Raw genomic sequence first — 25817 nt, 5'->3', positions numbered from 1 at the left:
TGAAAACCCCCTAGTTTGACCAGTTATATGCTACTTAAAGCAGATTTTTTTTTTGTAATGTAAAGTTAATGGGACACCAATTGCATTGCTCAATTATGGCAGTACCATGGGGTGCCCATCTTGGCACCCATCTTAAAATGATTAAGTATGTTATGGACAACATCTGTGCCAAATTTGGCGAATTTGCGAGAATCTGAACCAAAATATCCCTGGGGCCCACGACTAAGTGGATTTGCATCAGTGTTACAGGGGGAGACAGAGTCAACTGAGGGACAAGATTTGAAACATAAAAATACATTATTCACTCTTAATGACATTTGGTGAGAAGAATTGATTAGAATATGCAATCATAAAGTCAAAATGTTATTTTGTTTGAATTGATTGACTTATATTCGTAACTGAAGTAGCCGAGTAGCCTAGCCTATGATTTGGGACAGGTTGAGGACTTGGCGTTTTAGCTTACTTCTACTCAAACCAAAGTGATTATTTTATATTTAATTCAGCCTGAGCACTTTTTTTTTCCTATGGTGGAGAACCTTTAACAGTCTAAGATAATTAAGCTTTTGGAATTAGTATTTTTGCTACAAGATATGCTGTATGTGTCATGGAAACACACTTGGCAATGAATACTAGGAATTACCCATACATTCCTCTATACGAATACAGGAAAGGTCGACCTAAAACAAACTCTAGACTACGTTTGTACTAACCTGCTGGAGATGATGTCACTGCAGCTCCATGTCGAAAAACTGCAAATATACACCAAATCACCCAGCGCATATCCATATTTTAAAAGGTTTGTTCTTTTAACCGAGTTGGTTAAGTTACACTCAGCCTAGCTCTCTGTCCACCAGTGAGCATTTTAATTGAGGTCTAAGCCTTTTTAATATGCAATTGGGGAGGAGATTAGAATTGTATTTATAATTGGAGGAGGAGTCATAGCCTGTGTGTGAAATGTTTATGATATTTCTGATTTGAATGCATTAAAATAAATATTCACAAAGAGATCCTCAATTTAGGATAGATATCCCGCTTTAGCCTAAACCAGATTAGGCTATCTTCTTTACCTGGCTGTACGTCATCTCATCTGGATCAATCAATCAATCAATCAGTCACATCTCATGCCAGCCGCCACCCTATAATTGAATTATTGCGACCTCTGGTGGACCACAGAGTGAATTGAATTGATATTCTAAAAATGGTCATCCAACCGCCAGGTGGCGACAAAGTACAGAACATTGTTTTATATTGTTGAGTTGACGGTCGGTCGCTGTGTCGTTGTGTGAGACTAGTGAAATGTGCTACATGCTTCTGTCTCTTTGCAGAATTTGGAGGTTAATTTAGTTCGTGTGTCCCAGGATATATCCCAAACTAGTGAGTTGAAACGTAACCCGTTTAGCGTAACAGCGTCTAATATATCTCGTAATGTTGCTATTTCTTTTGGTATCTTTCTTTCTGTATTGTCTAGCTTGGTGAATAACATTAGCTAGCCAACTAGCTAGCTCACCATCCAGCAGCACTGTCCATGTCTTGCTCTTTAAACTTTAACCTGCTTATGAAGATAATAACGAATATAAATAAGTGCAATGCAAACGAGACAGCTCTTCTGCTAAACGCCTCCCTGTGCTGTCAACTGAACAAGTGTTTTTTTTTAGTTGAGGAGGATACCAACCATTTATGTCACTATATTCAATTAAAACATTGGTTTTCAACCAGTGGTCCGGCCGGGGACCACCAGTGGTCCTTGTCTGAGGGGGTTCCAGGCGGTCTCCAGCTAAATGATGGAGAGTTGATAAGCAAATGGACCCACTGATTGAGTGTAAAATGACAATTTAAAATGACGATTTTACACTCTAAATTATTGGTAAACATCTGCATTAGGCCTACTCATTTAGACAATGGTGATCAACGTTTGCCTGTCATTTCCAACCAACATCGATACAGCATGGATGGAATTATGAATTATGGGCGAGGGGATCTTATACCACGATAACAAAATATTCTAGGTTTTGGGTCTGAGAGGCAAATCAAATGGTGGTCCGTGGCTCAAATGGCGAATAAATAATGATCCTTGACATTAAAAAGGTTGAAAACCCAGCACTGATTTGTCACTTATATTAAACAGAAAATGACGGTAATTTGTGCCCCTGCAGCAAAGCTTGGACAAAAATGTCTCTGTACGACGACCAGCCACTGGCTGCCAGTGACACCAAGGTCGAGGGCTGGTCCAAGAACTTCAAGCTGCTCCAGTCCCAGCTCAAAGTCAAAAAGGCAGCTCTGACTCAGGCGAAGGTGAGTTAAGGCAGGAACACACTGCAAGACATTGAGACGGTCGGGGAGTCATCAGATTGTTAACGTATTTCACACTACACAAGTGTCTTTCTTGAAATCGGCTGTCATAATATCGTTGTGGTTTTCTGAGAAGGGATCACACATCGCACGACATTTCACAGGACTCATAGCCGAGTTGTAGACGAGACAAGAGCGACCCCGTTGGGTGTTTTTGGTCAATGAAAGGGGGTGATGTTGGGAGCACAGATATAAAAAGCTAGATACCTCATCTGCCACTGCAGTTCATTGGCGTGACTGGTAAGACAGGACTGGTGGAAGTGCGTAACTGGATCCTTGGAAGGCACTCTGCCCCCTGCAGTGGGAAAGAGGGAGTCCCGTATCTGATTGGCCTACCGAGCATCCCATTCTGTGACGCACAAGGAAGCGTCCTTCAGAATTCTGGAAGCTTGCTGTCCTCTTTTACCAACGCCCCAGGACAGAGGAGGCCTTTATATGTCTATGGTTGGGAGAATGGACATTAGCAGCATCATGCTCAGGGATTGGTTGTTGAGAGGGATGTTTTGGTGTGTGCGCTCACTCAGTGCGCTGCTGGAAGTTAATAAAGTTGGAACGATAAACTGAGGATAACATCTCTGCCAGAGGTCAACCTGTCGATCCTCCTTTTGTTGTGTCCATGTGTTATTTTGGTGTGCATTTTTTGTTTTCTGCAAGGCTTTCTTTGGAAACATGCTGCATCGTCTTCTCCCCCCTGTTTGTTTTGGCTTTTTTCTTTTTTAAACGTAAATTTTATTTTGTCCCATGCACATACATTCACAGGGTCAACATTTTACATCATATTACAGTCCATATCATTTCTCTGTGGTGGTTTGTTTTGGTTTTGATGCACAAAACAACACATGGACCCAAGAAAAGGAGGATCGGCTGGTACTGTTCTCTCACTGGTTGAAAGTTGAAACGAATGCTTCTTTCAGTGCTTCTTACAGCCCAGACGGCAATAGAGCCAAATATCTAACCTGCCAGAGTGCCAGATATTAGAAACGCTTGTGAAGCTCTCGCAGAGCGCCGGAATCAGGCAATGATCTTGTCGCAGAGGCTTTCACACACAACAAGCAAAGCCTCGGTGAGCAAAGCCAGATCTTGAGTCAGATCGGGGGGTTTGTCAGCGGCCGCCCCCAAAAAAGGTCGGCGACAGCATAATCGGAGCAAATATCTTGCAATGTGACTGTACGAGCACTTACGTATATAACTAAGTGGACCTGTTGGTTGTGCTGATTTAAAATTGTACACTCAGCTAAAAACGGATACAGTAACACTGATGATTTTACGATGAATGGTTGTACGACATTGTAATGCCCTAGCGTGTAATTCATATATTTGTGTATGTGTGTGGTGTATGTTAATTGTGTGCAGACTCAGCGGATGAAGCAGACCCATGTTCTGGCTCCTGTCATCGATTTGAAGAGAGGCGGTTCTGGTGATGATAGGCAGATCTCTGACACGCCCCCACACATTGCTACAGGACTCAAGGTAACTTAACGTCTGTCGTCTCACTGTCTTTATATCGGAATCTCTCTGCCTTACAGTCTGTCCTGTGTGTGTGTGTGTGTGTGTGTGTGTGTGTGTGTGTAAAGCTATTTCTTCTAACGCAGTTGAGCTCAGGAGGAGCGCTTGTTTTGGTTCACTTGGATTGTGGGTCGGAGGTCCCCAAATTATTTTGGGGGGTCCCCAGATGATTAACTTAATGTGCAACGTTGCTTTCTCACAAACCAGCGTAAACAAACCACATAAAGTTTAAGTGTATAGAGGGTATCTGTACATTTCTAAAGTGACAATTTAAGGACTTTTTAAATACCTCTAAAATGACAAATTAAACGTTGGCCAAATTATCAAATATTAGAGGCCGAAATCGGTCTCGCAACGCAAGGCGTTGTGAGCTATTTTCACAATAGAACCATGTTATATAAAATGTAAATCCTCAACTCTTAGTGCTCGTCAGGGTGGGGGGGGGGGGGGGGGGTCCCCAGTTTTATTATTTTGGGGGTCGCGGCCTGAAAAGGTTGAGAACCACTGTCCTAACACACTGGACGTGTCGTGCACATTCACGCGTCTTCCTGCATGTGTGCGTGTTCATCAGGATGCAGTGCCTGGTGGGTTCTCATCTGGAGATGCGCTGATCCCCCTGGCAGACGAGTACGACCCCATGTTCCCCAACGACTACGAGAAGGTGGTGAAGAGGCACCGAGAGGAGCGGCAGAAGCAGAGGGAGCAGGAGCGACAGAAGGAGATAGACGAGAGAGAGAAGTATGATCAGGGGTGTCGCACCAAATTCTGGGCCTACAAGAATCCACTCACATTTTGTGCTTTAACTATTGAAAACAGCAGATGTACAAGCTCACAGCGTGGCACCGAGTGCCGCACTGCATGCTGGTAGATCTGCTATTTTTTTTAAAACCTGTGTTTCTATGTCAGTGGTGCTCAAACTATTTCAAGTGAAGGACTACCAAAATTATATGTATTTGGCCAAGGACCCCCATCTCAAAATGTTTAGTTCCAGGGACCCCCCAGAAGCAAAATTTGAGTTACAAATGTTCGCTTAAAAAATGCATATATTCAAAGATTTGCACACATTTTCACAACTTTTCAAAAATAGCAGATCTACAAGCTCGCAGCGCTGCACTCGGTGCCGCCCTGTGAGCTTGTATATCTGCTATTTTTCAATAGCTAAAGTATAAAATAATTCCAGGCCCCCCCTCACCTTGGGCCCTAGTAACTCACTTTCCTCCCCTTGTGACGCCCCTGAGTTAGCCTGGCTTAGCCCAACTCTATACTAATGCAGCTAAATAACTGCAGTATAGATCTGCAGTATACATCCCCACCTTGTTTTAACATGGTTGGATTGTGTCTAGCTGAGCTAGGCTACCCCTGAGTATGAGCTCCTATCACTGAAGGACAGCAGATGCTCAGACAGGTGCGAGTGCTAGCCGTTTTGAACGTGTGTGCGTGTATGTTGCAGGAAGAGGAAGGACCGGCATGAAAGCGGAGCACCTAGTGGATTCTCTCGCTTCCCGGCGGCCGAGGGAGACTCGGATGACGAAGAGGACTACGAGAAGGAGAAGAGGAAAAGAAGTGAGTGGCCCATCACTGAGATCGCTGCTTTGTCTCGCCTGTTCATGGTTCAGTGTTGTCTGGAGAAATCAAAAGTACTCAAGCCTAGAAATGATTAGTAACATTCAGACACTCACAAAACAAATCGTCCATGTGTTTAGTACACCTCCTTCCCACCCTTATGTGTGAAGCTGAATGACAAAGTAACTGAAACTGTTTTTTTCTCCAGAAGCCCTTGAACATAGCATGAAAGACGGTCAATGATTATTTTGCTTATGATATGCTTACATTTCATATAAAAAACCATATACACTCTTATAATTATACCCAGTAAAAAAACTGAAAAACATATATTTTTTCAACTATATTATGTGGAAAATATCATATTGATTTTTTAAATATAATAATTGATTAGTACAATTAACTGTTGTAACTCTAGCTAGAGCTTTTCTAACTTTTTCAGAAAATGGTAGGCTGAGAATGTATTTTTGTCTCTGTTGTCTCAGGTATGGGTGGGGCAGCCATTGCCCCTCCTTCATCGCTGGTGGAGAGCCGTGAGTTTGTTTGTTATTTTATTGTGGGGGTATATACATTATACATAGAAACGTGGGTGGCTCTGACACATTCAACAGGAATTGTAATAGGAAGACAATGCACAAAAACACACAGGGTTAAAATAAGGCATTCCGTTAGTTTAGCATTGGCATTCTGTGCTCTTGCCATTGGAGCACAAAAGCTACTGATAGGTTACTGGTACTGGATGGAGCGTTAATGCCTGCCTGAATGGAATTAATCCTGAATGGTTTTTATCAGCATAGGCGCCGATTAACATTTCTGCCAGTGGGTGCTGAAAGCAGTTGAATGCCACACCCCAACATAAACCTGCAATAACCATAGCCAACACATGACTTGTTGAAAAAGTTGCCAAATGCAGGCATTTCAGCACCATAGGGAAAGAACAGCAACCGACAAACAAGCACATACATGTAAATACACACAACATATTTACAGGGATTGGAGATCAAAGGTTTAACTCATTCTCTGCCTTTTCAAATTGGCTGCCAAGTACCGGGCTGCCAAAACATGTAATTTTTACTGCACGGATCCATGCACGCCCTTGCCTAGATCATGCACCATGTGTGTGCACGCTGTTCACAGCTTTCAAACAAAAAAGTCCGCTCGGAAATCCGTTCAGGCATTCATGAGATAGAAGCCATTATGTTTTCTTCAAATGTAAACAAACATTGCTGCCATGTTTGAAAGATGTGGTTGGTATGGGGGTTAAACATACAATTTCACGATTGCGATCATGCCTACCACATTTTTGGAGGTCCAAAAATTATTTTTGAAAAAAAAAAAGAAAAAAAGGCTGAAACTCGGGCCCTAGCGGCCTCTAACAACGGTAATAACTCGGGAGGGGGCTGCAAATGAGCTAACTATAAATACACACTATTAGCCATGTAACACCTATGGAATAGGTGCCTATGCCTCTCAGCCTGCCATATGATCCTCTGTTTGTACATAGTCACTAGAAGGGAGCCCTAAAACTATGATATTGCTTGGTGTCGTTACAGCATGAACCATATCAGACGTCTTCATGTCTCATATGTATCATGATCCTACTGTATGTAAGAATCATCATTTTTTCAATCATGGTAGAGAAAAAAGCTGCCAGGCCTTCTTTACACCTTGCTCTACAGTTTGTCCAGCAGGTAGCAGTGTTGTCAAAACCACCGCTGATGATTTAGCATCACAAGTCATAGGATAGTAGAGTGTGTGTAATTGACACATTTTCTCTCCTCCTCCTTGAATTCAGCCTCTTCATCATACTCCTATGACGATGAAGGGCGCCCTGCTCGAGGCTCAAAGGCAGCCATTCCACCGCCAATGTACGAGGATTCAGAACGGCCTCGCTCTCCGCCTGGTCCCACCAACTCCTTCCTGGCTAACATGGGGTGAGTGGACAAACATGAGCAAACACTGAACATTCATGTCAATTGACCTTATTGAAGGTGCTTCCTTTTTTCCATCGCACCTATTTATATCAAATAAAAATCCCGGCTTTCCTGCATTTCTGGCATTGTTATCAGCATGTATCGTTAAAACCACATCCCTGATAATAAAAAAAAATGTGTCTTGTTCAAGGTTTCAGGATTGTTGGCATCATGCCACGCATTGTGACATCCAGCGTTGTGACATCCAGTGTTTTTGAAACCATTGCTCTCCCTCCATTCTCCTGCAGAGGGACCGTGGCCCACAAGATCATGCAGAAGTACGGGTTCAGAGAAGGCCAGGGCCTGGGCAAGCATGAACAGGGTCTCAGCACCGCACTGTCGGTGGAGAAGACCAGCAAGAGAGGCGGCAAGATCATCATAGGAGACGCAGCGGAGAAACGTAATGAGCCCAGTGTTTCCCCCACCATTTCCCCCCCCTGAAAGTCGAGTTGATTTGATTTTATATAGCACCCAAAACAGAAAGTCATCTAAAGGCACTTCATATAGAGCAGCAGGTCTGTCTTTCACCGCGATTAAAATAACACTAATAGTATTATTATCCTTCTGAGAACCCCAACAGCAGCAGTTTGCCATAGTGTCATTCACAATGAAGTGGCATATTGATGTTTCTATTCGTCTGCATACTATTCATCGTGTGTGTGTGTGTGTGTGTGTGTGTGTGTGTGTGTGTGTGTGTGTGTGTGTGTGTGTGTGTGTGTGTGTGTGTGTGTGTGTGTGTGTGTGTGTGTGTGTGTGTGTGTGTGTGTGTGTGTGTGTGTGTGTGTGTGTGTGTGTGTGTGTGTGTGTGTGTGTGTGTGTGTGTGTGTGTGTGTGTGTGTGTGTGTGTGTGTGTGTAAACAGCGGGATCCAGCCAGTCAGCGGCTGCTGAGACTTCAGGAGCGGGTTCCTCAGGTTGGCCTCCACTTCCATACACATCTGCTATTACTCTGTTTGTCCCATCCAGTGTGTGTTGGGGGGGGGGGGTAATTTTCTCATCAGCATTCAGTTCCACTTGGAACTGTTTTATTTCACAGTTTAATGTTGGTAGTGCCACTTTGTGAATGCCCCTCCTGTCCTCTGACAAAAAGAGTGTTTTAAACGACAACCATCAACAATTTACTCATGACACACTGTGATAAATGTTGATTTAGTTAAGGCTACTTATTGCTGTAGTGTACTGCTAACCCAACTAATCTCACAGCCCAGTTCTCTCGTCCAGCTAACCAGTAGCCATTAATTATTCTGGCCGGTGTGTGTGTGTGTGTCTGTGTCGGGGAGTGAATGTCTGTGTTGTGCATGCATGCATCGCAGATTCGCATGCATACAGCGCTAGTCAGGTCCGCGGACTACTGGTTGAGAAACAATGCTGGTCTGTTCGAGTGCACGCGTCATAGCAGTGCGCGCTGACTGGATGTGTTTTGTTTACATGCCTTGTGTGCATGCATGCTTGACACGAAAGCTCGCTTGTTAATGGCAGCGTCGCCTCGTGTGCAGTGATTTTGTCAAGATTGACAATAAAACAACACAAAATACACTACTCGTCCACATTTTTGATACACTAGCCTGGGGTGCCAGCCTGAGCGATCCCACTACTTTCCATGGACTTTGTCACTCCACTTCTAGTCTCTAGAGAACAGACTCCATGCTAACGACGCAAGGAAGAGCAATTATTTATTATAATTATTATTAGGGCTTTGATGCAAGTTCTGATGGGTGCAGCTGCAAGTTGTGTTGCTTAAAGTATTGCGCCGTTGTGCTCTCCTCTCAGCTGCTGCTGAGCGGGAAAAAAAGTGAAAAAAGGCGATCGATGCATTGATTTTTGGCCTCAGCGCGTCGATTCGCAAATAATGCGTCGAATAACATCCCTCCTGTGCACTGTGGCGTGAACTCTCTTGACCTTCCTGTCACCTTGACCTTCCTGTCACCTTTGTATGTACAATCAGCGGACTCTAAGAAGTCGGAGGCCAACCCCCTCACAGAGATCCTGAAGTGTCCCACCAAGGTTGTGTTGCTACGGGTAAGTCTAGACATGCTAAAAAATAAAATTAAACATTCTATATGACAATGATTCCCATCCCAACACAGATTCCTAGTCAAAGAAAGATGTTGGGCAACCAGTGTGATTACGACCATCATGTCGCAGTTAGTATGAAAATGTCAAGCTCATGTCCGCGAGTCACACCGCGTCGCTGATTAGCTCACTCACTTGCATGGTTCTGTGCCGCATCGCTGATTTCCTGTGGCTTTCACAGACAGCTCAGCTGTTTAACCGAACAGTGTCTGTCTGTGTGTGTGTTGGGGGAAATTGCTTTGCGACCTGACGGTTGCTTCTCGTCCATAGGGCGTGTTACTTATATCTATATGCAAACGTGTCTCCTTGCTTGAAATGCTAATATTACGGATGCCACTGTGCCCACTGAACCAAAAACATATTCTTATGCTGTGTGTATGTGTGTGTGTGTGTGTTTTAGAACATGGTTGGTCGAGGTGAAGTGGACGAAGACTTGGAAGGGGAGACCAAGGAGGAATGTGAAAAATATGGCAAAGTGACCAAATGTGTCATCTTTGAGGTGAGAGCATCCCAGTTCGTTCTCCTGAAAGTGGAACTGGACATAGTCTGGCAGTTCCATATAATTCAAATGTTATGACACAATCATGTGCTTAGTTTCAGTGTCCATGTTTACACGTATACTTTGGTGACCAGATGTCCCAGTTTGTTGGGAGTCCCTGCAAATGTCTGTAAAACAACAAAATGTCTGGGTTTTCAAAATGCACTGTCAACTTGTTCCAGTTTTCACCACAATTAAAACATGCCTAATCCCCTCTGCAGATTGCTCTCGTGACAGATGATGAAGCTGTGAGAATATTTCTGGAGTTTGAGAGAGTCGAGTCGGCCATCAAAGGTCAGTATTTTCTATCCGCTTACCCACAGACCAGGGTATAAACGTATACCTGTTACTGTATAATGTAACTTAAGTTCACATTAACCAATAAGACCCCTCTTAGTCTTAAAGCTACGATCCTGGTCTTATTTTAATTATTCTACAGTCTGTATGGTAGAATATGTGAATGCAATCTAACTAGCACCTCTTTAGTGGTTGGAGGTGGTCTCCCTCCCTGCTCCTCCACTGAGGAATGTAGACCCTGGTGTCAGGTAGGACACCAGCTGGTTGACAATGTCAAAAAGGTTATTTGAAGCAGAGAGCTGGACTGGATACGAGTCGTGTTGCCATCTGGCGGCCATAGCTGAAAGGTTATAGAGCCGAAGGTCCCAGAGACACTTAACCCCTAACTGCTCCCGAGCACCGTACCTCTGTCTGTGCTCACAGCTCCTAGTAGCTATAGGATGAGGAGCAGAGGACAAATTTCATGTATGTGCAAATATACAGTGACGAAAAACACCCCAAGGAGCGGGGACCAAATTATTATCTTTATTATAGACATCATTGTAATCATCTCGCTTTGTCAGGAGAGACTTGGGGTGAATTATGCAACATTGTGCCATTGTATAAGCGATCTGTTAATGTGGGTTAAAGTGGGTCCCATTCTAAATGGGTTGGCCCAAATCAGAAATAACATGAAACTTGTCTCCCCAATGTATTACATCATGCCTGGTCTTACTACGCACTTTCATCCCCTATAGTGCAAAGCAACCACACTCCTTATATCACAAAACTCCTGAAAAGGAGGACACTATCAACCCTTCTAGCACAAGAACAAATTAACAGTGTACAAGGCTTTGTCCACACACTATTATATTTTCATTATTATATCCATAAATAATTCCAAAACAGCAGAGGCAAACACAGCTGTTTTACAGGACATTCCTGCCTGTAAGTCACAAGAGCTTACAATCAGCGATGCTCAGTTAATAAATACATGGGAACATACTGTACATACAGAATTATAGTTTAGGACATCTATCTCCACTTCAAAGGCACACTGGAGCTTGTGTCCAGTTAAGACACAAACATCCCAGGAAAGGTTACTTGAAATATGTTGAAGTGGTATATCACTGACCACCCTTGAAATTGGAATGGTTGGCCTCGCACACTGCTTTTTTGCATGCACACGCACACATTTTGCAGAGCAACGTTATGTGAGTTTGTAGATACAGTAGGCTATTTTCAACGCAACTAAGTATAAATCCGGCTTTAATGTTGAGATCTCTCTCTCTCTCTCTCTGGATCCTAGCTGTGGTAGATCTGAACGGGAGGTATTTCGGCGGCCGTATTGTCAAGGCCTGCTTCTACAATCTGGACAAGTTCCGGGTACTGGACCTTGGTGAACAGGTGTGAGGATTCCTGTTTGGTTCACCTCACACTCATTGTCACACCACACACACACACACACACACACACACACACACACACACACACACACACACACACACACACGCATAATGTATGTAGCCATACTACGTGTCCTTTTGTAAATAGCCCCACCCATTTTATATGAAATGAACAACAGCACCTAGTGAAGTCTACATTTGTCTTGTTCTGCTGTTCATACACACAAACGTGCTTATGTCATTGTCAACACAAACCAAGGGTATGCACTACCTTTTACGATCATACATCCTTGATGGATGTATGATCTATAGGTCTACAAATGTATGTATTTTTCCCTTGTAAAAAATAAATACATCTTTTGCTCTCATTTCTGAGTTGATTCATGAAATGCTCTGTCATCGTTGCTCTGGGAAACCTAGTTTCTGTCTGATGTAACAGCAGACTCCACATTGGACTACAGTGCCCCTGAGGCTCCTCCTGGGCCAGTGAACACAAGCTTCAGACTCATTCAAACATTATGTAAAAGGGTGAAGGGGCCGCTTGAGGTCCAAAAGAAAATCGAATAACTAATCCCACCAGAGCAGGTTTAATTCAGTTATGTCGTAGCATGGGACAGCGCATGGGGCACAGAGTAAGAACCCAGCTCCATTCCAACTGGTCAGAGAGAAATTCAATGTTAAAGAGAGGCCATAGACTTTTAAGAAAATGTGCTTTGGCTTTGTGTGTATGTACAGATTAATCTAAAAAATAATGAATATCGTGTAAAAGTAGATTTTCTTGAAACAGATTTTTTTAAACATTCATATGTTATAGATACATTGCACATGCAGTGAGTTAAGCCCTTTGCACACAGGCGCGTTCATCCGCACGGATAAAACGGACAAGTTCATTTTTTAAAAAGAAAACAATGATTCTCTACGACCTCATGCACACCGGATCCGAATTAGCCGTGCGACGAGTGGCTGCGGCCGTGTGTTTTTTTCTCGATCGAACCCAGTTCGATTCGTGCGTCTTGTCGCATGCGGTAAAAAACTCATCACTCCTTTTATGACTCCTTTTGGGATCCGCAGCGCTGATTCCGCACAGCATTGCACAACAAATCCAAAGCGTTTTATTCACGCAGCAAACGAAAAAGAAGAAAAAAAACGCAACTGTCTGTGCAAAGGGCTTTATTCAAACCTTTTTTTTACGATTTTATGCAATTTTTATGGCATACAGCTCATGAATATCAAAAGTCCATATTTCAAAATATTACAATATTACATGAGACCACTTAAAACAAGGATTTATAATCTAGAAATGTCAACCTTTTGAATTCAGAGTTTCTTCAAGTCCAGTGGGAGGTTTCCGCAGTAGGTTACGATTTGGGGTGCTAGAGAATCTGCAATGCCTTTTTACACAATATTCTAATTGTTTTAGATTGATCTGTATGTCCGTCCGTCCGTCCGTATGTCCGTCCCGCAAAGCTGGACATTGGCCAAGCTTCGCAGGACGTTTAATGAAATTAACTCATTAAAGCCAACACTCACTTAAGACTGGGTGTGATTTATTTATTCTTTCGTTTTTAAGTGCTGAAGGCAAATTGTTTTAATTTATTTCTATTAAGTTTTGCTGATATCCAGCTAAAGAAATTGTGAGAAAAAAAGATGGCGGCCACTGCTATGTTTAAAAACATCATTTTAAGTAAACAAGGTAGAAATTTAGCTTTTTAAGGTTTTCAGAAAATGGATAATTCAATGCCATTATTCTGATTTGAGATCAAATATGAGGAAACTGCTTGAAACTCATGTATATGGTGAATATTTTCCTTACCGGGGCCCGTTTATTTTGTTAATTTGTTTATTTCAATTTCTCAACCACTGTCAAATGCCTCAGGAGTCTTAAGTCTCCTAGGGGCTTGGCTGGTAGCCCCGCTAGGCCCCTACACTCCTTCACCACCTCTGACTAGGCACCTAGCAGACACAGACAGGTTCTAACAGGTCTGCACTTATCTCCATTATTTCATTCAGCGCCCATTAATACCCCTGAGAAAACATGAATGTCGTGAATTAACACAATTTGTCTTCTGGGTTCAGATTTGTGGAAATCTGACCTAGTCTATCAAGAGAGTCTGAGTCTGAGGATCAAAGTAAAAGGTGAGAAACTGTCCCCAAGATTGATGGGAGATGTTTAGCCTAGCTCAGCTAGAACATCCACCCATGTTAAAACAAGGAGGGAATGATACTGCAGTTAGTTACTGTATATAGGCATTAGTATATAGGCTGGCTATGCCAGGCTAGGAGATGTCAATAGGACTGGGTTTCACTTAGCCTCGTGAACCAGGCTAAGTGAAACCCACAACCAATCTACATTTTCATTTGAATTGTAGATTTCCGGAGGAGGCTGGTTCACGAGGCTATAGGTTTCACTCTCACGGTTTGTGTTTGTGCCAGTGGGGTCGTTGTTGTCAACAGGGCCCAGTTATGTCTAGATTGATATTTCTATGCATTTGATGCATAACCTTGCTTATTGTATTGATGTATTACCTTGCTTATTGTAAGTAGCTCTGGATTAAAAGCGTCTGCTAAATGCCTAAATTGTAGGAACCCAGTCATAATGGTGTGAGGCAGAGAGCACGCTGTGGGAGTGTAAGCAGAGTGGGAGAGTGCATGCTCTGCCCATGCTTAGAAACTGAGCCATGGGATTGGGTCCAGTTAGTAGGGCAGTAGTTCTCCTAACCTAAATACCAGTGTGTGCGATGTGAGCTAAGGCCAAGAGGTATCTGGGGCTTGGCCTTACAGCTTAAAAGTGGACCTAGGGTCAGTGTGGGATGGGTGCATGTGTAGCTGTGGGGTCTTCTATCTGACAACAGATGTTACTGACTTGGATAGCAGCCTACTATGTCATGTTCAGTGATCTGAGCTGTGGACAGTGCTGCGAGTAACCATGCACCACAAACATTTTATTCATGCCGCTCTGCAAAAATACATTGTTGTGAACCTACTATAGGCATAGGCAAGGTATAATACTGTTCTATTATGAATTAATTTTAATGTACTCGCTCATTTACGTGGGAGTATACTTGGGTCTTTAGGATAGGCTAATGACATTTTTTTTTCTTTTTTATATCTTTGGACTTTTTGCCTACTCATTGTGAATCACACATTCCCTCAGGAGTCGAATAAAACATGGTGCTTGCATAAAAGTCATAATTTATAAAAACCCAATGTGAACGGCTAGCTTGCTCCGTTTAAGCACAGCAATTAATTCCAGGCAAATGTCAAAACATTGTGCTGCTATGTGTACAGAAAAAAAGCTTTTAAATTCTTGTTTTACATTTTTATGTACACCATTCAATGTCATTAAAATGCACGACCTCATGTTGAAAATTACTTTAGATCAGTGATTCTCAACCTTTTTAGGCAGTGACCCCCCCACTGGGGACCCCCCCCCCCCACCCTGACAAGCCCTTGGAATTGTAGGAGTTGAGGCATTACATTTAGTTTGACTCGGTTCCACATCCACAGTTAAATATTGTGAAAATCTTAGATCTACGAGATCTAAAGCCTTAGATTAGCTATTCTTGTTATATTATTTGACAATTTGGCCAATGTTTGTCCAGTTTGTATAGTAGGCCTATAGTTTGTTGATAGGACGCAATAATTATGCTTTTAGGTCTTAAAAGTAATGAATTTGCCACTTCACTGTCATTCTGGGCTACTGCTTTAGGTGAGGTGCGTGCGTGCGTGTGTGTGTTTGTTTGTTTTAACCAAATATGCAAGTAGGAGGAGGTGGTGTAGCCTACGTGGTGTGTGAATTGAATTGTGTGTCTATCTGTCCTACGTGCGTCTTCCACCGTCTCCGTCGACTCTGCTGTTCTGTGTGATGACGACGTGACGTGATTGTCAACATAGGTTGACAAGGTGACCTGGGTATTTGCATATCCCACGTTGATCGGAATTCTATCCCCATCTGTTACTGACAGTCTGTCTGTGACCTCGCCCTTCATCCAGAAAAGGGAAGGTGGAATTTTCGTTGGAATCCTCTTGACCCACCACTGCGCGCATCACTGCTTTAAGACAGTTAGCCTACAATATATTGTGAAATAGCTGGGTTATTTTATTTGCTTATTTCAGAGTGTCCACTGACACTTTATAATTTGACTAAGTTGAGAAATGGTGGTCTTCGTGATTGTAGGCCAGGTGAGGTGAAAAATGACATAAAATATAGAAAAGTATACGTGTTTAAAATTAAAAAAGATTGGTTAGGCTACCAATGCCATCTTTAAAAATAGACAAATAACACCTGAGTTGCCTACAAGAAGTAGGCCAATGAGTTTTAGGTCCATTTGGTTCATTTGTAGGCTACACTCAGAGTTAAATTAACACTGATTTCACAATATAAATTGGCCGTCCCAGAGATAGAAATGCCATTAAATGTATGCCACCTGTATGTCAAAGAAAATGTTGAGATCACTGCTAGAGCTATAAAAAATCTTATCTTATTAGGCTAGGGTCCCTGGCATATCTTTTCAAATGCGGGTCCTCGGGCTAATAAGTCAATTTGGGGGTCCTTGACATGAAAACGTGTGAGAACCAGCTGGTCATCATAGGGCCAGGTGTTAAGCGACGTGCGTGCGTGTGAAGTCATTAAAATACCCCCCTATCCAAACAGTATCACCAATACAATACACAGTCCCTGACTGTAGCTCTCTGTGTTGATGTGCCATTCTGCACGTGCACTAGCGGTTACCGTTTGGCAATATCCTCGCTTTTTTGTGCATTTATTGTAGCAGCCAGAGCCAGCCATATAGGCATTTATTCCCCCGCCCTTATAGGCATGATGTGTATTTCACTTATTAACCGATCAGCTTTAAGGCAAATGGGCCAATCTCTGTCGCTTGATTGTACAATAGTCATGTTGATTAATACTACTAGTCATGAAACAATAACCATACATAGCCTATTCAAGATAAAATAACCATACAAGATACAACCTTATAAATAGGTCTACATCTTTTAACGATGCTCCTGTCGGCCACGGGGTGGAGCCAGTGAGGTGATGGGGCCGGGGGCTGGGCTGAACAGCTGCAGCGTCATCGATGTCACGTTGTTTCCTGCTCGCACACACGAGACTTAAATAGCAGATCTGGGACACAGCCCGGTAGATTACTGTACCGACTCAGGTTATCTTGCATCAGAAGAGCGCACTTGACTGTCTATCCTAGAATAAGTCGACCATCGGAGAAGCTTTGTTGTAGGATGAGCGCATATTGACCCGCGGTGAACCAAGGAGTTCGAGTTCTGATTTCTTTCTTTTTTTTTAAACACCGGCCGGCAAATCGATCGCACTTCCTCTGATCACTCATCATCACACCGGATCCCTCCTCCATCTCTGTGGAATGCCAAGAGAACTCACCCAGAGCCGGATCCAAAAGATATGGATTCCGTCGAAAGATGACAAGCCCACGGTACCCACGAGATGTAAGTTACAATTCATTCATCCTCAGACAGCAGCACAATCCGTTCCATTACTAATTTACTATTTTGAAATTGAGTGATTTTGTTTGCATTGAGTTCTGATTTACAGAAATCCAAAATGGTTTATCATACCTACGCGGTGTACAGGCCTTATTTAGTTTTAAAGTGTAACGCGGCTTAAATGTAATACATTCATTGAATTTGTGACTGATCGTGCATTGAAATGTTCCCATCTGACAATCATCTCCATACATTAATTAAATCCATCCATCCATCCATCCATTAATTGAATACATACATCTATCCATTAATTAAATACATACATTCATTCATTAATTAATTAAAATAAATACATTCTACAACGTATTGATTTATATCAGTTTATTTTACAGACAAGCTAGTTTCCCACCCGGCACCCGGCACATTAACATGCACGGCGCATGGTTTAGGAGGACCATTCAAACACTATAGCGTGAGTGTGACGTGTGATGCGGTTGCTATAGTTACGGCCCCGTCGCTTCTCGCTCGCCCAGTCGCCCCCTCCCCTGATTTCCGACATTCAGAGAATGTGTGTCGAGCGATCGGCACGCGCAGGGGGGGGGGGGGGGGGGGTCGGCTCCGTCATAGAATGTATATGTGAGAAGGTGTGTAAACGTATGACAGGGTTCCCACGATCATGAAATTCCTGGAAATATTTTGAAATTAGAAAAATATTTTTCCAGTACTGGAAAAGTTTTGGAATTGATCATGGGTCCTGGAAGGTCCTGGAAAAAATAGCTATGCATTGAAACATTTGTCAAATATTAGAGGCAGAAATTGTGAAAATAGCAGATCTACATGCTCGTTGCGACTTGCGAGGCGTGAGCATGTAGATAGATCTGCTATTTTCACAACAGAACAGTGTTATACAAAATTCCTCAACTCCTCAACTCTTAGTGCTCGTCAGGGTGCTGGGTCCCCAGTTAAAACATGATTATTTCGGGGGTCACAGCCTGAAAAGGTTGAGAACCACTGGCATACACTACCTGTCTTTGGGCATTGCTAATAGGAGTAAGCCACCTGTTATTGAGCTGAATTATTGTTATATAGTCCTGGAAATTGGGTTAAATATTCTGGAAAAGTTTTGGAAATGAATTGGTAAAAAATGTGTGGGAACCCTGGTCATAGAATGTATAACGTGAGAAGGTGTGTAAACGTATGATGAGCTCTGGGGAGGGGGAGGGAGGGTGTGTGGGGGCTGTGGGCACATTATTCCACAAAAGCGCATCTCTCTCTGATAGGACCGCCGGGTGGTGTGGTCCTGTGAGAGGGAGATGGTGGTTGGTCACCGCCCTCAGTGAGTGCATGTGCAGGGAGCAAGTTGGATGCTGGTGGGTCTAGAGATGAACATAGTCATCAGTATCCCTATCCCCCCCCTACTGGCCTGAATAGCAGCCAGGGTGGTATTCACTGAAATGAATGAGTCTGATCTCTTATGGCTCCCAAACTGTGGGTCGGGACCCATTTGTGAGTCGCGGACACATTTCTATGGGTCCCTTAATTTTTGGTTCCTACTTTTTGTTTTTAATTATTATTTCAAAGCATTTAGAAAAAGCATTCCTCAAAAAGCTAAGAGTTTCATGAATAAAAAATAAAAAAATGCAATGATTCTTCTAAGTTATCTCATTAATAAATAAAAGAAACATCTAAGAGATTAGAAATCAAATGTTTAAGAAGTAGTGAAAATAGCCGACCTACAAGCTCACATGTGGCCCGAAGTGTGTTTGAGTCCAGGGCAAACGTCTAATTTCTCTTTTGGGTCTTGAGCTAAAATGTTTTGGAACCACTGTATTACAGGTCCTATGCACTGCAGGATGCCTTTGTGGGGACCTCAGTAACCGTTAATAATAGGAATATAATACTGCCTTTGGCTACACTATTCGCTACACATTCCCACTCGACTGCATTGTGTGCCTGTTGTTGAAACATTTGTGGGGCCAACAATTCTGGCCAATAAAAGTATTAGCAATATCTGATGTATTTCAGTCATCTTCTGTGGCAATCTTCCAGTGAACGGTCTTTGGCAATCTTGCAGAACGGCAGTAGTACCAGTTTTGATTGTCAGTAGGTAGATTCAAGCAGGATGGATGCATAGATGGGATTTTATTTAGCATTTAATTAGCCCTCAACTCCCATGGCCCACACCACTGTATGCATTAATACATGGTGGTAGCTGTACAGATGACATCTGTGCAGCTACCACCATGAATAAGGATGAACTCTTCTTTAACAACAAACCGATTGTTTGTGTGGGTTAAGGTAGTCAAGGAAAGACCTTTGAGGAGAAGTGTTCTATCAGATCCTGCTTTTAGATGGAGGGGAGAAGGGTGTTTTGTCTAATAGCTTGATGCGTTGTGTTGGCCCTGGTGTTATGGAAAATGGATTAGAGAAGGGTTGTGGAACATGGTTAATGAGAGTTGTCAGAGAAGCATTAAGCACTGTAATCCTAAGGGTTTACTCAGGTCACCTAAGTTGTGTGTTTGTACACGTAACATATCCCATTCATAAAAAGATGTCTCCAATGCCACATTTAACAGTTTCACCACATTAAATGACCCAGACATATTTTTATATATAATAATATAAATCTCTATAGCTACCCATTGCTTAAACTTTAATTCATACAAACATCCTTAATATTATTTATTTTCAGTGACACATTGCGGTTGTACCAAAACGTATAAAATTAGTTTCAAACATTCATGATCCTTAGGGTGAAAAGGCGAATTGTTTTTCCACATTCACACGTGACCTACTACGGTAGCACTACATACAGTATGTGATGCAATACTGTGGTTTCGTGTGTATGTGTGTTCATGCCAAGACCCACTGAAGTATGCACCTCACGCAGCACGTAAAAGTGGGTCAAACCGGCAGTGATGTGGAATTGATGGCTGTGTCTGGCCTCAGCGAAAGGGCACGTGCATGTTCGGCACATGGTACAGGGCTGGTGGTGGGCGGGGAAGGGGTGGGGGTGGGGGATGCACCGAGAGTCGCAGAGTAGTAGAGTAGACAGAGAAACGAGTGCAACAAATTCACACAGCCGGCAGCGATACTTGTCTCCCCAATGCCTTATAGCAGGGGTACTAAACCTTAGGCACGGGTGCAAAACATTGGCAAAGGAGAGTGTGATTGCTGGCTCAGTGGCATAATAAAGGATTTTTCTTTTGAAATACAATGTAAAAAGCCAGATCCCCTTGCATCTGTATACAAGTTGCATCCTGCACATAGTTACAACATTTATTCAAACTCTGAACTCTGACTGGGGAGGGAGTCTGGGAGATACTGTAGGTGGGGTTATTGCTCTAATGATCATTACAACGTCGTGATGTGAAATAAAATGTTTCAAAAGAAGAAAGAAACTCAAGGTTGTTAAGTATGGGGACTGCCCGTAAGTCCAACATCTCATCACTCCGACTACGTGGCTACGCATGCGGTTAGGGTAATTACATTTAATGTTGATGCGGCACACTGACTAGCTAGAAAAGAAAAACGTGACACTTCACGTTAAAAAGGTTGCCGACTCCTGACGTACAGTATCTGTGTAGCGCTCTGAGTTTAGCAGTCTCCCATTGCACTGCAGCAAGGAGTGGCGTCTAGTGACTGATGATATCTAATTACTGTATAATAACTAGACCAGGTCAACCTGGTTGTGCCAGACCCCCTGTCTGTCATCATCATTTATGACATCATGCCTTTTGTAGGCATGTCATCATCATGTCATCATCATATATACCCTTTATATAGAAAACCCGGACAGACCGACATTTGCTTATGTAGACCTACCCATTTCATGGGTCTGGCAATAACTCTCTCTCTTTCTCTTTTTCTTTCTCTGCAGCTGGTGGGGGGCCCCACCTGGCTAACTCCCCCACTGTCATAGTGATGGTGGGTCTGCCAGCTCGAGGCAAGACGTACATGTCCAAGAAACTCACCCGTTACCTCAACTGGATTGGTATGCCCACTAAAGGTACGTCTACAAAGCACCCTTCAGTACCTTTTTATGCAGAGGGCAACTATTTGTTTAGCTTTTCTCTTCTGTTCCCCGTTTCTGCCATTGGAACGTTTGGTTTATACTTTGTTTGTTGTCCTTGCCGCAGTCTTCAATGTTGGAGAATATCGCAGGGAGGCAGTGAACTACAGCTCCTATGACTTCTTCAAACCCGACAATGAGAGCGCTGTGAAAATCAGACAGTAAGTGAAACTGCGAATCCCTTACTCGCCTCGCACGCATACACTCTCAAACATCACCCAATGACATGCAAATCTGACATTCACTGCCACAGGTTCAAATATGTGTTTGCTTGTCTTTCTGTAGTCAGTGTGCCTTAGCAGCGTTGAGTGATGTCAAGTCCTACTTAACCGAGGAGGGAGGCCAGGTTGCGGTAAGTTTCATCCTAGACTTTCTCTTCCCTAACATTGAGTGATAGATGAATGCTCTTGCAAACGTTCCCCCTTTTGAAATGGTTCTAGTCAGTGTCTATTTAAGTTTGTCTCATGCAATCTCTTGTTGACTCGCAGGTGTTTGACGCCACCAACACCACAAGGGAAAGACGAGGGATGATCCTCCAGTTTGGCAGCGAGAACGCCTTCAAGGTAAGCGTTTCCATGGTTACCTGTGCAGGGAGGCGTGACGCCTTGTGCACACTCCATGGCTGAGTCAGAGGCACGATGTGACTCATCACACGTTTCTCTCCCTTTGGTTACAGATCTTCTTCATAGAGTCTGTGTGTGACGATCCCAGTGTCATTGCTTCTAATATCATGGTGAGTCACAAATCTAATTTTAACCAATTTTGCCCATCCACAGGGTGAAACAAAAATGTTAATAACTATCTATAGCGTCACTGTGCAACAGGATCAGTGTGTTTTGTTTTTTGACGTTCCACTTCCTCGCCATATAGGAAGTAAAGGTCTCATGTCCAGACTACCTGGACACTAACAAAACGGACGCCATGTTGGACTTCCAGAAAAGGATTGAATGTTACAAAGCTGCATACCAACCTCTAGACCCTGATGAGTATGACAGGTAAAAACACGCACACGTCATATCATGCACAGAACCGCTGATATTATTTCCCCTCAAGTGTTTGGCTAGAAGCTATACCAAATCTTGTCTTTATTTAGGGATCTGTCCTTCATCAAAGTGATTGATGTGGGCCGGCAGTTTCTGGTCAACCGGATACAGGATCACGTCCAGAGTAAGATCGTGTACTACTTGATGAACATCCACGTCCAGCCCCGCACCATCTACCTGTGTCGACACGGAGAGAGCCTGGACAACCTGAAGGGACGCCTGGGCGGAGATTCGGGCCTCTCGCCTCAGGGCAGAAAGGTATTTACACTACGACAGTAAAGCATGTAACTGATTTGAGGGACGCCCCTTTGCACCAGTGCACAGTTTTAAATTCAGAAAGAAATTCAGGCGACAACGCCAATGCACACAGAAACACACAGCACAGAGGTATGCACATCACACAGGCCAGGCCACTGAACACGTGTCCTCTCCTGTCCGTAGTTTGCGTCTGCCCTGGCCCGGTTCGTGGAGGAGCAGAACCTGAAAGATCTGAAGGTTTGGACCAGCCAGCTCTGTCGCAGCATCCAGACCGCTGAAGCCCTGGATGTACCCTATGAACAGTGGAAGGCCCTAAATGAGATAGATGCGGTGAGTGTTTAAACACACGTGCACACATACAGTCAGACACACACACACACTCACTCCACAAACTCTAGCATGACAAGCTCTTATGTGTGTTTCATTTGTTGCTTCAGGGCGTGTGTGAAGAAATGACATATGACGAGGTGAAGGATAAATACTCGGAGGAATTCGCTCTGAGAGACCAAGACAAATACTACTACCGCTACCCTGCTGGGGAGGTACCGTACATGCCCTTTTATATCTTTCCAGAGACATCTGCCAATGGGATGCTGATTTGAAAAAAAAAAAAAAAAAGGTTTAATGGAACGTTAACCCCCCCTCTTCTTTCTGCCTGATGTTAGTCCTATCAGGACCTGGTCCAACGTGTCGAGCCAGTGATTATGGCGCTGGAGAGGCAGGAGAACGTTCTGGTCGTCTGTCACCAGGCGGTCATGCGATGCCTTCTGGCGTACTTCCTGGACAAGAGTGCAGGTAAGGCTGTAGCACCAACTCCCATAAGCCCCTGCATGGGGTCTCTTCCATCCTACAGCTGTCGTCCTCGGATGCTGACCGTGACATACACTTAATGTCCGTAATGTTGTTCTAGATGAGATGCCCTACCTGAGGTGTCCCCTCCACACGGTGCTGAAACTCACCCCCGTCGCCTATGGGTGTAAAGTGGAGTCGATATCGCTCAACGTGGAGGCAGTGAACACGCACAGAGAGAGGCCTGAGGTACGTTTCGCTGTCTGTAGGCCCCTCTTACCGTGCCTGATTTCAGATCACAAGTCCAGTTTGATGAATGGGGTATTCAATTCAATCTTCCTCTCTCTCTCTCTCTCCTTGTCCCCAGGATGTGAAGAGGGGTCCTGGCACTTTGATCAGGAGGAACAGCGTTACTCCTCTGACCAGCCCAGGGCCCAACATCAAGAAGCCCCGCATCGACGAGCTGGATGAGCCACCCATCCAGGAGATCTCCGGCACCATGTCCCTCTGCAGCGCCTCACACCTCCCCCTCACCCTGTCCGGACAGGTGGGTCCCCACTACACACACACACACACATAGGCACATCTAACCTACTCTAATCAACCATTCGCTTTCTGTTTGCTGACTTCTTTGCTTTAAACTGCATGCATGTTCACTTGCTTCCTGCCTAGCATTCACTTTTCTTTTCTTGCACCGTCTTTTCTTCCGCCCATTTCTCACCACCCTGCAGCACTGGCTGAGCAAAGTGTGCCTGTAAGTACTCACTTAGATATCTCTGTCTCCCCCTTCCTGTGTTGCCGAGTTTCGATCGGCTTCGGTGTGACATTTGTTTTGCTCTGTCTGTTTCAGTGATGATAAAAGTCACCTAATATGCTGTATTATATTTTGGGAGAAATTATAATCAGGCAAGTCTTGTTCTTGAGAGAAATAAAAGAAAACAAATGAATAACTGCCAGGGAAGTCACGTGCTTCCCACTTCCCAGTCCACATTCCTCCCCTCCTACGTTGGAATTCCTCTCGTCTTTCGTCATAGCATCGCAAGAGTGTTGCTATCTGTGTGTCGCCACGGCAACTCATATTCATTGTCCTGTCCTGTCCTTGTCTCTCTTTGTTTCTCTGGCTTTCTGTCTCTGAGGTGTGTCATCCTCCACTATCTGAAAGTGGGGTCTCTCGTAGCAAGGTAAAACAAGAAAGAAATAGAAAGACAGAGAAAAAAGCAAGTTATCATGTCTAAGCTTATAGCTCAGCAGATAGATATAGATGTATATCGTTGTTGTCGGGTGAAAACCTTGTATATCCAAAACCGTTGGTTTTGCATTTATCATTTTAAAAATGATTTAAACTAGTGAAAACAGCCGATCTACAAGCACACAACGCCTTGCACCGCGAGGCGTTGTGTGCTTGTAGATCTGCTGTTTTCACTACTTTTGTGCGACGGCCTTGTATGATGAAGCAGGGCTTTACTTTGCAAAAGAACGTACACTTTTGAAACTTGGAGATGCGAGTTTTCCACCCGACAACGACGATATGGTGCCAGTGGCTCAGGAGGTAGACTGGCCATCTGGTTTAAGATACCTGCTTCCATCCCCGGCTCCTCCTGTCTTTGTTTCCCTGAGAGACTGAACCACTAACTGCTCCCTGTGCACCTCCTGATATATAAATATAACCCATAAAAAATATCTTTTATGGGTTTTTTCTTTCTTTCTTTTTGTTGCCTGACAAGGCAGATTCACTAGGTGTACATGTGTACATGTAGAGCACTTGTTCTGTTGGGTGGTGAAAGTTACCCTCAGCTTCTTTCATAATCACAGATTATTTCACACACAAACATATTGACTTACTAACCCATAATGATCCATGATGATGATGGCTTTACACTTAGCGGCTTATATTTACCAGCAGACCAGCACACAGGCCGCAGAATAAAAGAACATGATGTAACTTCTGGTGTGCAGATGATTTAAGCAAAGGCATGCATCATTAATATTCCCAGATCTTGACACTTTTTCTGTACTTCCAGAACTTGATAAGGAGAACAACTGACCGCCATGATGTCCTACAGCCCTGCCAATGAAATTGTACTGGTGGATCAGCTGACCCAAGAGATCGGGAATTGGATTCAAAGACAAAATCTTCAAAAAAAGAAAGAAAAGTGACCACTCAAGAACCTTCCTTACTAGCATTCCATTCTCCATTCTCACGAGACAGTGAATAGGATTATGGAATCCTGTTTTGGTTAACTGTCTCTGTATTGGTCAGAGATGGTTTGGTCTGGTTTGAATGACTGTCCAGCATACAGACCTTTTAAATGGAGTCAGAATAAGACCAAAAGGATGGAGCTTAATGGTTGCACTACGAATTAAAAAGATAAACACTTGGTTTACAATGTAAACTCCTATGTATTTCTCTGGAAGCATCGACTCCTGACAAGAACCCTTTCAATTCTTTGTACATTTTGTTTTCTAACCGTTTCCTTCCTTCTAATGATTGCCACAATGCTATTCAGTGCTGT

At 43.5% G+C, this 25817-nt stretch overlaps 2 protein-coding genes across 3 annotated transcripts; both read left to right on the top strand.

Moving 5' to 3' along the window:
• The first annotated feature begins 1262 nt into the window (after nt 1–1262).
• Nucleotides 1263–11943, top strand: rbm17 (RNA binding motif protein 17). Of its 2 annotated transcripts, XM_080754015.1 has the most exons (13): nt 1263–1374; nt 2154–2292; nt 3703–3819; nt 4427–4593; nt 5306–5418; nt 5904–5951; nt 7214–7352; nt 7640–7791; nt 8253–8303; nt 9335–9408; nt 9863–9961; nt 10222–10294; nt 11586–11943. In XM_080754015.1, the coding sequence occupies exons 2-13, from the start codon at nt 2170–2172 to the stop codon at nt 11687–11689; spliced, it is 1260 nt and encodes a 419-aa protein (XP_080610141.1). In that variant the 5' UTR covers nt 1263–1374; nt 2154–2169; the 3' UTR covers nt 11690–11943. The 2 variants fall into 2 exon arrangements, with proteins under 2 accessions (XP_080610141.1, XP_080610142.1); XM_080754016.1 differs by lacking the exon at nt 5904–5951.
• Nucleotides 11944–17051: 5108 nt separating this feature from the next.
• Nucleotides 17052–25392, top strand: pfkfb3 (6-phosphofructo-2-kinase/fructose-2,6-biphosphatase 3). The gene is made up of 14 exons (XM_080754010.1): nt 17052–17145; nt 21023–21151; nt 21282–21375; nt 21500–21566; nt 21703–21777; nt 21891–21947; nt 22085–22209; nt 22308–22515; nt 22699–22845; nt 22953–23057; nt 23181–23310; nt 23426–23553; nt 23672–23851; nt 25326–25392. Exons 1-14 carry the CDS (start codon nt 17064–17066, stop codon nt 25377–25379), a joined length of 1581 nt encoding a protein of 526 aa, XP_080610136.1. The 5' UTR covers nt 17052–17063; the 3' UTR covers nt 25380–25392.
• Nucleotides 25393–25817: the final 425 nt, after the last annotated feature.

Source organism: Nannobrachium achirus (genome assembly GCF_963921795.1).
Source record: "Nannobrachium achirus genome assembly, chromosome: 23".
In the NCBI taxonomy this organism is placed as follows: domain Eukaryota; kingdom Metazoa; phylum Chordata; class Actinopteri; order Myctophiformes; family Myctophidae; genus Nannobrachium; species Nannobrachium achirus.
This window is presented reverse-complemented; position numbering and strand designations above follow the sequence as displayed.